Source organism: Pararge aegeria, chromosome 12 (assembly GCF_905163445.1).
Source record: "Pararge aegeria chromosome 12, ilParAegt1.1, whole genome shotgun sequence".
Lineage (NCBI taxonomy): Eukaryota > Metazoa > Arthropoda > Insecta > Lepidoptera > Nymphalidae > Pararge > Pararge aegeria.
In genome coordinates, this window is record NC_053191.1 from 323,112 (window position 1) to 342,319 (window position 19,208).

Genomic DNA, 19,208 nt, shown 5'->3' on the forward strand with positions numbered 1-19,208 from the left:
GTTTTCTTTGTTTGAACGAGTTAATTTCTGTATACACCCGTCGGATTTGAAAAAGCCTATTTGCCTTCATTGATAGCCAAAATCATGAGAAATCGTACAACATTTATCGATCGAAGTAACAATGGGCGATGCGGCACGGTAGGTTACAGTAAAGTAGTAAAATTAATGGTTGCGTGAGGAATAATTTACTTAATAGAAGTTATAAGCGGATTATGTACTCAAAGGAACGCACCAGTTTCTTATCACGCTTTTTCATTGATGTTTTATCGAATGATTAATATCCCAAACTCTTTGTTTCGTGAGTGGAGTCCTGTTGGATTCTATAACATACATTTTTACAATATAAAGATACGTTGGAAAACGGTATTGGAGCGTTGACAGGACGAGTACTGCGCATGCGACCCATCAGTACTTTATTACTAAATCTTATGGAGCTTTCATTTTAATTGATAATTAATACATCATTTTAACTATTATAGATATTTTAAAAGTCTAAAAATAATATAAAATAAAAACTTACTTCCTTACTTTTATCTGTGATTATAACATTAAAATGAATGCGATCTTATTTAATATGAGTTTGACGTTTTAGAAGTGCGTTCAAAAATAATGAAATTGTTATAAATTTTAAACTCGAATTTTAAAGGCTAAACAACTAAAATCTAATAAAAATTATAGTTGTCACTATTAAATAATTGCAACAAAAGTATCTTTTAACTCTAGAGACCGTTTCGCCTTAACTTTTATAATTTATAATCAGTAAATGCAGTGGCTGTAAGCATTACCAAATATGGAGTTTGCTCGTTTTCCCAACCGTCCTCCCTTCGAACCTTAGCAGCTCTCAATTTTATTTTAAATAAAACACATGAGTACTTTTCAAATGAATTCATTGACATATTTAGTGTAAATAATATAATTTCTTCTTATATATAAACGTAAGTTGAAATTCAATCGTCGTTATTACTAGTGTCAATATAGGTCAGACAAGTATTGGCGTAGAGGTTATGTTTTAGATGAATTTATTTAGATAAATCGCAGTGTTTATTTGTAAAAGCGCGTATTTTGGTTTTCAGATGTCGTTTAGAGTGGTTCGTAGTTCAAAGTTCCGCCACGTTTACGGGCAAGCCATGAAAAGGGAACAGTGTTATGATAACATAAGAGTGTCCAAGAGTTCATGGGACTCGACGTTTTGTGCAGTGAACCCCAAGTTCCTGGCCATCATCGTCGAGTCGGCCGGTGGAGGCGCCTTCATAGTCCTGCCCCATAATAAGGTGAGTGCCCCAAATGTTTTATACTCTCATTATTAACAAGCAAATGAAAAATATCATTCAAGAATTACAAAATTCCTTGTTGCATTTATGTACACTGTGGTGTAACTCGGTTTTGTTTCCAGGCTGTTAAATTTGGAAATTTATGATTTTCGTATTGGGTGGGTTTTGTCTGGATTATTACAAAGACACAGTTTAGAGATGTTTGTTTCCACTGCTATACCCAAACTAGCATTTTCACTTACTAAGAAGTGTATTAAAGTTTAATAATTTATTTATGATGGTTTATGTGTAACATGCTAGCAATTAGCCGAGCTAATTAGGAAGTATTTAGCTTGGCTAATTTCTTATTTCCATTTATGAGGCACTACATTATAAGATTAAATACCAACTACATTAATATTTGACATAAGCGTCTGTAATTTTATTATACCACTTTTCCATTTGAACTTGCATTTTTCTCAATGTCATGTTTACTAGCAAATTGATGATCCTCTGTGCTTTGAATTAAACTGAATTGAATTAATTAAAAGACTGGATTCATTATGATAATAAATTATCATGGTCTTCATGTATTACTCCCAATCTTCCAAAAGTTTTATGCATATCATAAATAATTTGATAGATTTATCTCTGAGGGTTATTACCACACTTCAAGCTTGTGTTATTAGTTCAAGATGGCAGGTTATGTGATTGTATTATCTCGTAGCAGAACAAGGTTTGAAAATGTAATGTATCAAAGTTATATGTTAAGTGAATTATGAATATGGAATAGGGTAACTTTTTATAATTATAAGGTTTTCTTTACTTTCTAGAAGCTTCAAGTCAGTATCACATAAACTGTAACTAATCTATTTTAATATCCAATATCTATAGTTCCTAAACAAAGCTGGTTGTTGTAAGGCACAGAAGCAGAAAGGATTAAAAAAAGAGGTCTTTCTCGGCTAGGCTTAGTAATATAATGTTTACCTTGTTATCTGTACATACAAACACAATTTTTTTTATAAATAGAGATTAAGACTGGACTTTGACAAGCCATTACCAAATATGTAAACAAAGACAGGAACAGGGTTGGGTGGTGGACCATAATTTATAAAGCTTATTATTGTATTTGCTTAGTTATGTTAATAACTGTGTAACAACACATAACACAAGATAACTTGTTGTGTGACATGCTTTACGAACAAAACATTAGCTAAGCCAATATTTCCCTTGTACAAATATATTTGATATTATAAAGAAACAAAGTTGTATGTTATGTACCTCTGTCATCATCATCATCATTATTATTACCAGCCCACTATTGGGCATGAGTCTCCTCTCAGAGTAAGAAGGGTTTAGCAAATTATATTTTGATTGTAGAAACTCAGAAAAGTTACACGTGCATGGGATACAGCTCAGCCACTGGGCCATGTACCACTATACAATTACCATTTATAGTAAAGTGGACACTATATGCCACTGATTATCTAATGTCCAAGGAGGGTTATAGCCAGACAGGTGCTTGGTTGGTTTGCCAAAACCAAAACAATAGGTCTGTCTGCAAGTTTGATGATGATATGTTGTGCCAACCACATATAAATCACATTTATTTCTGGACCTGAAATTGAAGACAAGACTGCTTGACCTGCAGGCAAACACAGGATTAGAGGAAGACTTAAAATCAGTGGGGTGTATACAGGGTATGCAGTATGCGCTAAGCGGGCAGATAATATAAAAACATGTCCTGTACCAGTTACAAAACTTAAGGATACCTTTAAGTTTTTTTAACTTGTACTGGAGATTTTCTTCATTTTATATCATCTTCATACCCTAAATTTCAAAGCAATAGAAAGTTTTGGTGATTCAACATTCTAATCATGAAATCATTAAAATTTTATTTCATAAAGAGAAGCTGGATAACTAATTAAAAATATTATATTTTTAAATGTTTTTAAAATAAATGTGTTTTAGAACAGATTTAGTGCTATACTGCTATACTTTGGATGGGAATACTATATATTATACTACATTATTGTAATGCTGCATTGTCTCATTAGGATAACTTTTTCCTGTAATGACAAAAATGTAAGATGGGAATAAATAAATAAATAAATTATGTCTTACATGGAGAGCATGTTTACTCAGTAAATATCAATAGTAAGAATTATAACTGAAAGGAAGGAGCTTGCCTTAGGCCAATTTGAATAATGAAAATTTAAGTTTGAGTTTGTATTGAATGATCACACTAGAAAGCAAAATGAAATATTAAATTCTAAAGTAGAAACCAGATGTTTATGGGCTCTTATCTAGGTACCTACGTACTTGTAAGAAGCATCAAAGCATTAATTATTGGACACTTGATCCAAAACACACCCCAGCCTAAGAAATAAACAAAGTTTGAAAATTGCTTTTAAGTATTTGTCTCCATTTTTAAATGGTTACCTACAAATATATCTACCAATTTATTTCTTAGCTAGTATTAAGAATTCAATGATAAAATAATTAAAATATGATCTTTGATCATCTGAAAATTATTTTAAGAAATATACAAAATGAAATTCTATTGGACATAATATTATGTTATTTTAAATAGATTGTAATAAAATATACTATGCAAATTTATTTATTTTAGTCCCTGCCATAAAATTTCTAGCTGGCAGATTGTTAGTAATAAAGAAAGAATGCTATGCTTCAGTAGCATTATACATATGAGATACATCATTGAGACCTGTCATTGACTAAAAACATGCTGCAAAATCTATTTATTTTACTTCAATATCATATTTATATGTAAAGCGTGATTCTTTATGTGTTCAATACAAAGAATTAACTTCCTGCATTAACATGTATATGTGCATATAAATATGCTAGTTTAATAATAATAGATTGATGTAAGCAATAGTCCTTTAAATGCAGGAGATAACTCATGTTCTACAAATAGACTTCACAAATTTCCAGTACGATGTTGCATAGAAACTGCCTAATCAGTTTGGTATGGGTTTAATTTAACTAACAACCCCTAATAGGTTAGCCAGTTACCTTCTTAACCAGCAATACCATCTTAAATTGCAACATGACTTATCAGCGGTTGAGTTTTGCAGTCAAGAGATAACTTGTAGTGGAAGTAAAAACAATAGTAGTAAATAAATAAGCTCAAAGTTTAAACTTTTTTTAATAAAAGTAAGTACACCAGTCTGTGTAGTTAGGCCACCGTGCATCAGTTATGGGACAATGGGCGCGCAACAATGGGATGGCTACCGCTATCGCTTGTGGGAATGTTAACTAACGCCAGCGATAGTGTGTTGTGTGGATTCCTCACAATGTGTCATAATCGCTAATGTGCAACATGAGCGATAAACCCCCACTACTGTACACTTACCTAGTAAGGGCTCTTTCACATCGTAAGTTCTTCCTACACTGCAAGGTTTAATACAAGGCGATGACACCATGGTTCGTTGTCTATATTTTAGTCGAGTGGTTGGTAACCAAACCTGACTCATAGTATAAATGCGAAAACTTGTTTGTTTGTCCTTCTTTCACGTCTTTACTAAGCAACCAATCAAGTTATTGTTTACCACAGAGTTTAGAGTAACATAGGCTACGTTTTTATTCCAAGGAAATAAACGTCTCTCATGGTATTTGTAAAAAAACCGTAATAAACGAGAACGATGATCGCAGTTAGTAATTCAATCACTATATATCACAGTGGGACGGCCAGTAATGTGCCAGTCAATCGCGCGTGCCAGTGCGTCGATTATTCGGCTAGTTTAGTATTAATTAGCCTTTCGGTGTGGTGTTTAGGTGGAGTGGGGAAACTATCGTAGTCCAGTTGCGGGGCTGCAAAACAGTTATGCGTGGAATTACAGCAGAACTGTTAGGGCATCAAACTCATAATGTGGCCGAACTTGAGTCTTCTGTAACGTCAAGTGCCTAATTTACTATTCTGTGATAATGCTAACTTTAGATAGCAGACGCTGGCCAGCGATATCACAACTTACTAGAAAATTGAAACGATCAATGAATGTGAAATACCCCTTAGTAAAGAAGCGTTTTTTTACGAGGAGTTAAAGATAGTATCGCGTGTATTTTCGTGAGCGAATAAGTATACATACATAATTCTGAGTTCGCTGAATATATGCAGAATTACAGCATGCCATGTGTTTACATTCTTACGTGACAATCACTTGCGTGCGCCTCTTTCTAAACACTTCATAATTGCCTCTATAGTTTAACCGTTGAAACCCCGAGTTTTAGTCTTAAGGGACCGTTCTGACCCGGAGTACCTCTTACAAGCTACGCTTTTTTAAACCCCAGTTCGTCATTACGATTAGTGACTGGCAAACAAGAGTCTAGATAACCTTCAACCAGAAGTAAATAGTTATGAATTCTCAGTGCCCAAGCGGGAGACAGGTTTCAGGGGTCGTTATCTTGGAAAACAAAGATCCTGCTGTCCGTCTGTCAATGGTTTATGTCTCAATTAAATGGGCAGATAAGGATTCGACGCTTTTCAGATGTCACAAGGCTGAAAACTTTGTCTCGGCGTTTTTTTTTCTATAAATAGCCTAATTCTTGACGATGGTTATAGGCTATTACATTATGCTACGACCCTTAACAGTCGAGCAAAGGAAGAACCGATAGGGCGATGCGACGCGGTGGACCAGGTTATATTGTGTAGAATAGTGGATAAACGCTTGTACCTATACCTATGTCCATAAGAGCCAGCCTACGAAATAAAGTTCGTATGCGGATACGCAAAGAGCGTATGCGGACCCAAACGCTAAGAACCGTATACCTGGTAGGTATGTGATAATGTTCATTTAAGCGCAACAAATCTAGATTAGAGCAGCGCGGTATGATTGCTGTGAAATCTCTCTCCCTATGATGGATATATTTTTTGCCCAGTTAGACATAAATATGTTAAGAACAGTGGCTTGCACTGGGTTTCTTACCAAGGTATAAGGCAGGAAAAGTGCATAAAATGGCAAAAATTCTCCTCCTATACGAGAGTTATATATCAATATTAGGGTAAGCAGTGTTTTTGCGCATGTATGACGAGTGTAAAAAGGCACACTGTATGGCTGTACTTATTTACAACCACTTGCGAGATGCGCTGAAACTTTTACCTGCTTCACGTTTCAAATCAGTTTTATTTGATAAACTTTTGGATAGACTTTATTATGATATCAATGACTACCTAAAATTATTATAATTATAGACATTCATGAATTCGTTTTATTTATTAAATATTATTTTTTTATTTAATCTGATATTTTCATTTCCCTATTTTTGTGTTTTTACTTTTAATTAATTACTTAAATGTTACTTGTTATTTAATGTAGATAATTGATATAATCATTAAAAATAATTTTTGCACGCCAATCTTGGCAGGATATGTGATGCTTATAAAATTTAATTAACACCTATGTAAACATGTTGCATGTACCATATTAAAGCAAAATAAAAAAATGATTGATTGATTGATTGCACGCCACTAATTAAGAATGATGATGATAACTCACGCTACAAATCACGTATCAACGTATTTAAATCACCATGTTGGGATATGCGATACCTGAAAGCAAGTTGCATATATAGCAGGACTGTGCTGAATTTAGCTCCGGTTGCTATTGTTAATTTGAATACATATTTACAAAATAATGTATCCAGTTATTAATACGGGCGGTTGGGCAACTACGCGCGAGCGAGCGGCGAGGGCCCGCCTACGCGCTGGGCGGGCGGGCGGCGCGGCGTGTGCAACGTTTACGATTCTGGAAACGTGGGAAACGATGTGGAATCTGACATTACAGCGAAATTCAAATGGAACAAAGTATCATAGAAAAAGATTGCCTCTTTCATCCTTCTTAACTTGACAACCACTGGACATAGGTCTTTCCATAGGACACTTCTAAGTCCTCAATCTTGCGATTTCCTATATTGGTAATTTGTCTGAACAATTCCCTCAGTATTGGATTTGCGAACTTGCAGTCGTAGGCCCGTTAATCATTATCGAAACTAATTTCTAGTAAAGAGCACTACATAAACCTAGTAGGCCGCCAACGTCGCCGAGTGCTTCAGACAGTGTTGCTGAGGAGTCAAGATAAATAATTCGGATACTCTGGTACACTTGAACTCGACGTCAATCGGAGTCTCATCCACCTCCAAGCGAGCTCTGCATAGAGAGCTATATGTTATACTTAAGTGCCCGCATTCCTGCAATTAATGTTCTTAGCTTGCCGTTATATGCTAGAAGAAAGAGAGAAAAGATTTAAGTTAATATAAACGTTTTTCCAGTTTTATTTGTTTGAATTGCGATTGTATGTATGTAAAATGATGCTTAATCTATTCAAATAAAGAAAGTGAACTATTTATTATATTTAAAAAAAGTCTTTTTGTTAATGAGTGATCTTTCACGCTTAATGAAAAGGTAATAAGACGGATGCGCCCGAAAATTCCAAGATGGCCTTCTTTCGAACCGACTTAAGATAAAAGACATTTATTCATTTATTTGGTATCCACTGCATCTATGCTACTGAAATCTTTGGCTTCAATATACTTCGCGTCATCCGTGTATGAAGGCAATTTATTAATCACAATAATAAAGCTGATACGTCGCGGCTATTTCAAACTAGAAGATGCGTGTCATCAGAAGATATTCGCATCATACTCTATATTTAGCGTGCTATTTAAGGTGACAATTTATCATTACTGCGGGCAGATATGTAACCGCGATCATACGCCCAACCAGAGAGATTTGTCACCAGCCATGACAACTACAGCGTTTACGTGTATTCATATGTAGGCAATGCGGTCTCGGCAATCTGTTATGTTAGTTTACAAATTATGGAAACGAAATTCTTATCACAAGGAATATGTCCAAGTTATGTTTGTTATTCAATACTGTTTCTCATTTTAAAAACAGAACTAATTTAACTATTTTAAATAAATCTGATCGTTCTAGCAATAGTATTATATTATATTATTTATTCCGGCACCTATTTAGTTACGGGTAAAACGTCGCGTTCTCGCTATTCATAATATATCCTTTGATTTGAAACAGGGATTGGGCGTATTCCTTATACCCCCGCACAATAGAAATGCTGAATAAAAAATCGCTGAAATATTGTATTTATCTAACTAAATACGATTCATTTATAACGCATTTTTACGCTTAGAGTATAAATAAAACTTTTATAATAATAATATACTTTTATAATTATAATAATAAAAATAAATATTTTATTTATATTCTAAGCGTAAAAATTGATTGGGTTTACAGCAAAAAAAACTGCAAAATCTAGCGATTCACCATGACGACAATAGACGTGTCGTTAAACATATATTATTAACATAATTTTGTACCGCTAGAACTTCGAAAATCTTGACACACTTGTTATTTTCGTATATAAAGTATTTTGTAATCGATTGTTTTCAAACTAACGGTTGTTCAGTTTTGTGTGTGTGTTATCCAATATACCAAAATCAATAATCTTTAGCTATGTAACAAGGACTTAATAGTTCGACTTAAATATACTTATATTTAAACTAGTAACTTAAAGTCGAACTATTAAGGTTCAAAAATAATTTTATGAGATACTGTTTACTCTGTCGAATACCGAGTTATTATGTTACAAACCTTCTGAGTTGTAAACAAACACTCTTTAATTCAACTTTCACGCTATTTTATGAAGCAAGATCTCGAATTGAACTCATCCTCGAATATCTTGATTGGTTACTTTTTTTTTGTGTTGAAATGTTACCTCAGCTGGTTATCGCACTTTGAAGGTTTCGTTTGTTGTGTATACCAACCATCATCCAGCAGTGACCCCTATTCATTCGGCGTTTGCGCTGACAACTCAAAGTTTGTATGGTTGTGAGTCATAATTTCCGGCGAGTTGGATTACACCGCAGCGTGACACAACGGTGCGATGTCGCATGGAGTGGAGTTGGCGTCGCGCCATCGCGCTCCGAATGCTCATAATGTCGTAAATACAGCTGGATTTATAGAGTTTTTCAGACGGCTCAGAATTGGCTCGGTGTAGATTTCGCAACGAGTTTCTCTAAACTGAAAATATAAAAAAAATAAAAGTAATGAATGAACAACGTTCCGCAGTTTAGTGATAGTCTTCGGTTACGGTTAACGCGATGTTGCATTTTAGTGTCTCAACTAAACAGTTCCTTCACCTTATCCTCCACATGGGAATGCCGTGGTGGGCCTAAGCTCTATATTTCTCTCTCCTATGACTGGCAGACCTGTTGTCAGCAGTTGCGCGTGTAGTCTGATGATGATTGCATGACATTTAGCGCTGAACATGAACTTTAGTCACCTGATACCTTACTCACAGCATTCGGAACGCCCGCCGTGCTATAGCTGCTGTGGACAGGGGTGACGCACCATTTTTTTATCTACTTGCACCCACATGTTGTACCTTGCTAAACAATCTCAGCTCGTGATAAGGGAATTAATTTTATAATAAAATAAACCGGGGGAAATAATATTTTAAAAGAAAATAAAAATAAGGGTGACGAGCGTATGTAGTCTGATATTTGCACTACAAAATGTCCTGAAATACAGTATTGAAAAATAAAAAATGTTAAGGGGCATGTTTTTAAAATTAATAACACTGTTTTTTGTGCTCTCGGGCACCTTACTTTTTTGGCACCCGCCCTTTTTAAAGCGTGCGCTAAACACGGAAAGACTTCGTAAGAGGATTAATGTAAACTGTATTTCGCAACTGGATCCTCCCATGCAGCACATAATAAGGTGCACTGAAAGATAATCTGCGGTGGGAGCAGTAGGTAGCAGTAGGTAGACGTATTATAGCAAGGAATTGACAATAACGATATTTACGCTCATTATTTTATTTGCAGAAGCATCGCTGAAATAGCTTTTTTATCGTAGGCGGACGTGTAATTTGCACTATCCAAGTTATTCCACGCATGCCATTAGTACGCGTATTTGCTGCCACTGCTAGAGACAAAAACATTAATTACTAATTCGTGCGTTGGCCAAATTAACGACACGCGTACCATCGATTTGCTATCCCTGCTTCAGAGCGAACTAACTGCAGACAGTCTGGCGCTCAGCGTGAGAGCGAATGTGTTCCGCATAATGAGATCAAACAAAACTAATTATGTTCCGCGGTATCTTATTTGTACTACTCTGGTTCGATACGACATACTTGATAGCAACCGCACCTGTGATTGCACGGTGCAATACCTAAGATATAATATAATACAAATGTTTAGAATTTCTTGCCTTCTTGATAACCACTTGAGACGAGACCGAAACTGTGAAATGTGGTCATATTTGCGTAATCCAAATACGAAAAGAATGCTAGTATTTTGAAGTCTCTTAAGCTTATTCAACTGGTCTACAGTTAAGTTAACAAAGCTCGTGTCAGCATACCTTATCAAGAATGGGTAGAGTCTGTGCGAGCATAATTTGGGTAGGAATTATCGCAGGCGCGCAAAGAGCCTAATGCTGCGAATGATTTCATCTGCCATCAGATGTTTAAAAAAAACATCATTCATCATAATCTAACGAGCGAGAGGGTTTTCCTATGCTATTCTTTTCCCTAACATTTCTTTAACGTTCCGGTAATCGAACCCAAGACCTCGCCTTCCGTAGATGTGAACCACTAGACCAACGTGTTGTGAATGTAATACATTAAAGAAGGTAACACCGCTAATGCTCATAACTTGCTCGTATAAGATTATTGCAATGTTTACACAAACATAGCGCTAATTAGGTATGCAACCTGATGCTCTGCGGTCACCGGACCGGCGCGCGGTGTCAAGTGTAGCTTGTAGTATTGATTAGTACCTCATTAATCATTATTGCTCAGGGACAGTTAGGTATTTGACTGCAATTAAACCGACTTCAATCATCTGAGACGTTCTCAATATGATACTTTTTTAATATAAATAATAATAATAATATAGATATTTTGGCGAAGATTCTTGGCTTATACAACATTTTTAAAATTATTTCTTCCTAACACTTCACTAAGAAATTATTCTGATGAATGAATGATGTTGAAAGTTATCCTTTATGGCGGTAAATAATCTGTTTTTAGTCACTTAGGGCACTGTAGGCTGTATATATTTAGTTGTTATCGGTTACCATAACTGCAGGGTAGGTGTGGCGTAAGAATCTCTAGCAGAATTATCGCTGCTAACTCGGACGATTTTATTACTTCTGCCTCTACTCAAAATGGGAATGGCAACAGCCACCGTTTGAAATAGCCAAAGTTATAAGCCAATACGTCGACAACTAGAAGAAAATGAAAATCACAAAAGTAATGTAGGATTTTGTGCGATGTCCGAAGAGGACTCTGTACCCAATCCTGGATTCCGGCCGATTGCTCACCAAACTAAGGAAAAGTTGTCAAGATTTTAAAACGGATAAATAAAGTTCTTCTAAACCTTTAAAGTTTATTCAAGCAAATTCAAATATGTGGACATCACGTCGAGCTTTGCTTTGATATAGTTCCCAACTCAGATACAGTTTGCTCAACGCAAACAATTATGCATTTTAAGACTCACCATGTTCACCTAACAAGTGTGCCCACATACGTCTTCAACATCAAAGAAAAAATATATATATATATTTATTCGAATTCACTCAGTACGTTTAGCACCAATTACATTAATTAAATACATAGGAAATAAAATTATACAAATTGAAAGAGAACAAAAGAAAGGAAAGAATTGTGTATTTTATCATACAAAATCTTTAAAATAAAGTAACGATAGTAGTACCTACTAGTAACTGTGCTATGTTCTTACACAATCAAGTTAAACAAATAAAAACAGTGCAGTGACATTTCTCACAGTACTGTAAGCAATGATAATGTATGTTTTAAGTACATACAATAAAAAAAAAACTTAAAATTGATAAACATTTGGTTGTTTCGCTTTCGCGCGCTTCGTGACCCAAATAAACGGAATATATTCTTGGCAGGAATCCGACGGCGGCACACGGCGAAGGTGGGAAAGCACATACTCGTATAATTGGTGGTAATCACCACTTTCACTGAATTATTTTGAGCACCTCGCCGCCGTTCCGAAAGTGACTTTCGTCTCACTGACTTTGGCGCATTGAAAAAGTATATATTATTATTACAAGTAATAAATTGAATTAAATAATTAAAAAACAACTATCCGAGCGCGTCCTGCCGTATAGTCTTGTATCAGTGGCGTGCACAAGATTTTTGACTGGGTAGGCACAAAGTAGCAAGATGGCAATGGGGAAAAAAAATGGGTCAAATGGGTAAATCGTCCTCCTTTACGAGCGTTTTAAATATTCCAGGGTAGGTAGCGCTTTTATGCATGTATGAAGTGCACGCCACTGTCTTGCATCATAAAAATTTTATGGCAGTGTTATTCTCATACCTCTCTAATCAATAGGCCTAGAAATTAAATGAATTCCCTAAACCATTCGAGTACAAGTTAGCCTTTGACTGCAATCTCACCTGCTTGTAAGTAATAATGCAATCTAAGATTGTAACGGGCTAACCTGTTAGGGGTATGGCAGTTATACCTATTAAACCCATACCCCTAATCGGTTTCCGCGCGACATCGTACCGGAACGCTACAACACTTAGCATCTTTATCAATAATGACAATAGATATACGTTAATCTGCAGAAACGAAACCAATGGTTGATTATTTGAAAATATATTTTTATTCTTAGGAAAAATGCTATGTGGCGTGGGTAGATATTTATCTATCTTTTTATATAAAGGCAATATTTATTTGTGTTGATTGATGCTACAATAAATTTGTACGACGCACTCTAGGAAATTTGTAAAAAATTGATCTACAAATAGAAATAATGTCCTACAACAATTATCACTCAAACACAACGTATAAAATATAAATAGGTCTAACTTTCTAAGTACACGTTCACGTGAAGAAAATCACGAACTGTGATCAAACTTGAAGTGACTTCGGCCCATTGCCCTATCGTCAATATTAAGAATACCAACTTGAAGTTGTGATTCTCCGTAATGTAACATTTCGTTAGTAGCAGAGCTGGTTAGACGGAGATGAACTGGTATTGCCAATAAGATAAATGTCAAAAATTGCAGCAAATTAATAACCTTTCTTTTAAATCTGTTTAAGCAATGACATTGAAACCAAATATGATATATATGCTGGTTGTCCGCAGGTGGGCCGCATCCCCGCCGACCATCCGCTGGTGGGAGGCCACAAGGGGCCCGTGTTGGACATTGCGTGGTGCCCGCACAATGACAACGTCATCGCCAGCGGCTCCGAGGACTGCGTCGTCAAGGTAACCGCCGTGCCGCTCAGCAGGACTGTCAGCCTGTCGACGTCCCACTGCTGGACCCATGCCGTGTTTTTTCCGTTGCTGGGTGTCCAGGGTCCGGCTAACATCACAAGGCCTCTTGTCACATACGGAAGACAGTAGAAAAGCATAGACCCACTACGCTGCTTCAATAAGGGCCACCAATCCGCATTGAAGCAGAGTACAAAAAGTTATAGTAGTTGGTGTAACGTTTCACGTCACCGTTCCTTCAAAACTTGTATGAGACAAAAAGGCTGAGGTATGCGTGTCGTGTATCAATTACCAAAAGTACAATAGCGTGACGCTTTTGGAATATTATTGCATGTATGAATTCTTCCGTGTTGTCCCAGGTGTGGCAGATCCCGGACGGCGGTCTGTCGCGCACACTGACGGAGCCGGTGGTAGACCTGGTGTACCACCAGCGCCGCGTGGGGCTCGTTCTGTGGCACCCCACCGCGCAGAACGTGCTACTCACCGCCGGCTCCGACAACCAGGTGAGTGGCCCGTCTAGCAGTCTAGAGCTGCGTATGAAAAGAGGCTCTATCACTTCCTCGCACTAATGTTACCCTCAGTGTCAAGAAAAGCAAGTTAAGCAGTCGATCGAAGACACTATCGCACACTTGATAATATTTGCACCCCGGATACACAGGTCGTTAATCGTTACCTACACCTATGGTGGATACAAATACTCGTCTTCATTCCTCTCTCATGAGTTAATAGCTGATTTCCGCGACTTCGTTCGCATTTCTTGGTTTTAATAACGTATTTTTTGGATAATGATTAATGTGATGTTTATAAAAACGGCTTCGCATTATTTTAGGTCTAATTTATGTGCAGTGGGCAGCGACTCACATCCAAGGCCGTGGGTTCGATTCTCACAGGTGGAAAATGTGCGATGAACATGACTGTTTTTCATTGACCGGGTGTTTACACGTATATTATAAGTATTTATGTATATTATTCATCGGTCATCTTAGTAACCATACCACAAGCTACGCGTAATTTGGGGCTAGATGGCGATGTGTGTAGTGTCATTCATTTATAAAGCACAAGAACTGTTTTTGTAATTTAGATATACATTTAGTCATGAATTTTCAAGTAATCGTAAAAATTCGCGCCTGTTACTGTTACTATGATTGCATTATTATAAGGCCAGAAGAACTTGTGTTGATAACTTGTGCAATGAATCCGCGGTCCACCAGATAGCGATATGGAACGTGGGCACGGGCGAGGTGCTGCTGAGCCTGGACTGCCACCCGGACCTCATCTACTCGGCCTGCTGGAACTGGACCGGCTCCAAGCTGCTCACTACCTGCCGGGACAAGAAGATCAGGTACTCTGGCACTGTTGCATTCAACCGCTAAACCGTTTGTTGCTGTTTATCGAATCGAAGTTGTAAGGCGTAGGTATTATATTGCGCGCGGGCGGTGGGCGGTGTCCTTGGTCCGCTGCTATAGAAACCGCATGCGCCCCCCGCGCAGTCCGCTTGCAAGCGACGCGACGCTACTATTGGACGTGCGCGGTCAAAGTCAAAGTCAAATATTTCTTTACTCAAATAGGCACGTAGATGGCACTTTTGATGCGTACGTTACATGTGAAATATGACATAGAAGTGAGTTGATGGCAATAACTAAACTCATCAACTTAAAACTAAAGGTACGAGGGTTCCAAATCGTGACCTGGTCTAGGAAGAAGCCCACAACAAACAGCCGGTTGTTTTTTTTTCGTTATCATCATCTCACATTGTCACCTAAAACTATTAAAGAAGCTACTTGGTTAAAGAAATAATTTACACCCAAGCATTTTTATCGTTGCCGTTATCTATAAGCTTACGTTTGACACAAACTTTGAACTTTTTCAGAGGAATCTCAAAGATATCAACTGGTAGTTGTAAAACTGTACACAATTTCCTTTAAATGAATTACCTATTTTATGTAGTTTAGTATATTGCACTGCAAGTTTATGTTTGCATCTAATGTTCAAATTATTGCGGTCAATTGAATTAGAATGGTGTTCGAGTTCTTAATTCCTATTTTATTGAGGTTTATGTACCGTTTAATACAATAAACGTGTACACCTAGCACAAAGTTTTTTTAAGTGCACGTTAAAAACTTCTTTCAGAATCATAGACCCCCGTAAGGGTGAAGTGGAATCGGAGGCGATCGCCCACGAGGGTAGCAAGGCGTCTCGCGCCATATTCCTGAAACACGGCCTCGTGTTCACAACAGGGTAAATACTTTCAATTATAAGGACCAACCAAATTCATCTTCAATAGTGGTTAATAGAGCCAGCCACTTTATGAACACAATCGGTATTGATGAAATAAACAAAATGAGTAAATCCAACAATTAAAATAATGACATGGTGGCTTTGAAGCAAGTCGCTCCGCTTTCATGCCACACAAGATATAACAATAACTGTTGAATTGTAAAATGATGTTGGAAAAGAGCAACTGCAGAATTTCTTGCCGGCTTCTTTTCGGTAGAATCAGCCTTCCGAACCGGTTGTAGGGTCACTACAAACAGACACACTCGACGTTTCAAAACTAACATATATTAGGCCTACTTGAAATAAACGAATTTTGAATCGAACAAAATCAGCGGACATAGCTCAACAAATTGTAAAGCAGAAAATGTACAGATGCTATTTAGCGTGTCGTAGTAGCATCCGATGCGCTTAGACTCCCACCTAGAAGCTGACCTTCGGGCACTGTGCCGCCGCAGGTTCAGCCGCATGTCGGAGCGCCAGTACACGCTGCGCACGCCGGACGAGCTGAGCGAGCCCATCGTCACGGTGGAGATCGACACCAGCAACGGCGTCATGTTCCCGCTCTACGACCCCGACACCAACCTCATCTACCTGTGCGGCAAGGGCGACTCCGTCATCCGCTACTTCGAGGTGAGTGCGCCGAGCAACCGCACGCTGAGCCCTTCACGGCGGCCTTGAGAATATCGGCCGATCCAATCCAACTGGGTTATTCCTACATACATGATCTTGCAGAATCTGACGCATCACTTGTGTAAGATGCCCCGTAAGTTATTCTGTCCCACTCGACTATAATTATTATTTTTACCAAAAAAGATCACAGATGCTACGCCGCCCTATAAGCTTTATTGTCAGAACAATTGAAGCCTGACTGAATATTAAAAAAACCGCGCCATATACGCTGTCGAATGTATTGCCATGCGACTGTGGCGCCCCCGGAATAGGTTTTTAATTAATTAATTGTTCAATAGGTGGACTTAACATTAAAAAGCATAATCTACCAGCCAACTGCTTTGAGAATGTACAATAAGCTTAAGAAGTGTTTGTGCTTAAAGCAGATTTAAATAAATAAAAATGTTACGATTATGTGAATTAATCAGTATTACCAAATGCAGGTGACGCCGGAGCCTCCCTTCGTGCATTACATCAACACGTTCCAAACGCCCGACCCGCAGAGAGGTATGTCTCTTATTTACTACAATTTCAATGATAAATAATTAAACCATTTGAAAATCACCAAGTACGATTTTTTTTTATTCCACTACAAGTTGACTGCAATCTCACTTGTTAGTTAGTGTAGATGCAGTCTTAGATGGTAGAGGGCTAACGATCATTGATTGTGTGCTAAGACTCTTGTCACTAAACAGCACCACCAAATATAATTTCAATTAAAAATAAATAATTATAATTTCTTTCAATATTTTCATATATTTTAAATGAATTAACATCACATGAACACGTGAAGTTTGTTTATATGATTTGTTTTTATACTGGCCGAGACCTTAATTTTCTTTACGGCACCACCCCATTGTCTTAATTATAAAGCCTCAATATATCACAGCTGATGTAACGGTTGTCACCGCGTATTTGTTTATGAAAACATTATAAAGTTATTTCTCTAAATAAGAAAAACCTGTGGAACAAGTCTACACCTATTGGTTATTCCACATATTTAAATACAGTAACGGTGCACGACACATTTTAGCAACACTTTAATTCACATGATATACAGCTCTTATCTCGATAATCGAATGTTGCAGGTATCGGCATGATGCCCAAGCGGGGCTGCGACGTGGCGACGTGCGAGATCGCCAAGTTCTACCGGCTCAACAACTCGGGCCTCTGTCAGGTTTGAAGACTGCATGTTTTAGTGGTCCAAACTTCAACCGGAACCCTTCATATATTGACTTTGAGTGTGTTTAACGAAATGGTTTACTTTCTCGTTTAATTACGGAACCCCTATTAATTACTATCCCTTAGGTTGACTTCCATTCAATAAATTTGACTCCTATTAAAAAAAACATTGTCAGTAGACGACGTTATTTTTAAAAAAATCGTATTTTCCAAATGCATAATTTTTTTTTATTTAATTGCGGGAGACATAAAAACAAATACATCTCTTTGGTTTTTTTTATGTATAAAAGTTAAGAGTTAAGAAAATAAGTTGATCTAGTGATAATGATTTGGACAACATCAGAATTGAAGTTGGAAGTGTATTAATTTATTTTTTGGACTAGGCACGGGAATATAACTGAAAATCCGCGAATTATTTAGTAATTATATATTGATTGGCCTTGCGCTTGTCAGAGTACTGTCGAAGACAACGCAACCGACTACAATTCTCATGTAATGTACGCATCAAAACCTATGGGCCGGGCCTACTTGAATAAAGATATTTTTGACTTTGACTTTGACTTCGATATAGCCCAATATGGGTTAATATTAACTTCCACTAAGTTTATAAGAACCCGCTAGTGAATTATGCACGCGGCCGCAGGTGGTGTCTATGACGGTGCCGCGCAAGTCGGAGCTGTTCCAGGAGGACCTGTACCCCGACACGCTCAGTGACGAGGCGTCGCTCACGGCCGACGAGTGGCTCGCGGGCGAGGACGCCGAGCCCTGCACCATGTCGCTCAAGGTATGGCTCCCCCCCCAGCACCCTCCCCGCCCCTATCCCAGCAGCCCGTATGTGAACGCACTCCGGGGCGGAAAAATGTCTCAAAGTACCTACAATAAATTAAATTGAGGTACCATGTCTTCGTCACAGTATTAAATGCGTAGACATTGAGACATTAACAGTGTGTTACTAACGAAAAAAGTATAACAGAGGAAGGTTTATTTAATTTTATTTACAAATGAGATGTTTTTAAATTGAAATACAACGTACTAGCCCACCAACCCGCATTAAAGCAGCGTGGTGAGTTTATGCTCCAAAAACGTTTCGCCTAAACAGAGGCTTGTACCCACCTGTGGGACGTTATTAGGCTGCCGATGATGATAACATATTGTGTTTAATTTCAATTTGATAACACATATGTGTGAAAAAATTTATATAAACCTTTTCCTATTAAGTTTATTTTGTTGGTCACACTGAGTCGGTGGTATATTGATTAAAGTCATTACAAATCGTATATGGAAGTTAAAAATGAAATTCAGAGTCAGATTGCGATGTGGAAAATATATATGGGAAAATGAACTGTGATGACGTGTCTAAATGTCATCGAATTCAAACCATAATCTGGTTTCCCGACCCCTCCCAACCCCCCCTCCCCGCCCCTCCTGCTTAACGACTACGATTTATCATACAGTCAAGTCGATCATGTCAAGTTGTCTTAAGGCTGTATAAATCCCATTTTGCGGTGACGACAGTGTTAGTATAGTTG

At 37.5% G+C, this 19,208-nt stretch overlaps 1 protein-coding gene across 3 annotated transcripts in view; it reads left to right on the forward strand.

The window, feature by feature from the left end:
* Positions 1-19,208, forward strand: part of LOC120628468 (coronin-1C-A) — a 28,850-nt gene that overhangs the window by 873 nt on the left and 8,769 nt on the right. For 2 of the 3 annotated variants that reach the window (XM_039896854.1, XM_039896855.1), the window contains exons 3-11: positions 1,074-1,271; positions 13,423-13,545; positions 13,911-14,054; positions 14,763-14,893; positions 15,682-15,789; positions 16,284-16,458; positions 16,941-17,004; positions 17,586-17,674; positions 18,323-18,463. In XM_039896854.1, coding sequence (XP_039752788.1) covers positions 1,074-1,271; positions 13,423-13,545; positions 13,911-14,054; positions 14,763-14,893; positions 15,682-15,789; positions 16,284-16,458; positions 16,941-17,004; positions 17,586-17,674; positions 18,323-18,463 — 1,173 coding nt within the window. Of the gene's footprint in view, positions 1-642; positions 936-1,073; positions 1,272-13,422; positions 13,546-13,910; positions 14,055-14,762; positions 14,894-15,681; positions 15,790-16,283; positions 16,459-16,940; positions 17,005-17,585; positions 17,675-18,322; positions 18,464-19,208 lie in introns of those variants that run through there. The other variant, XM_039896856.1, reaches the window with a different exon arrangement.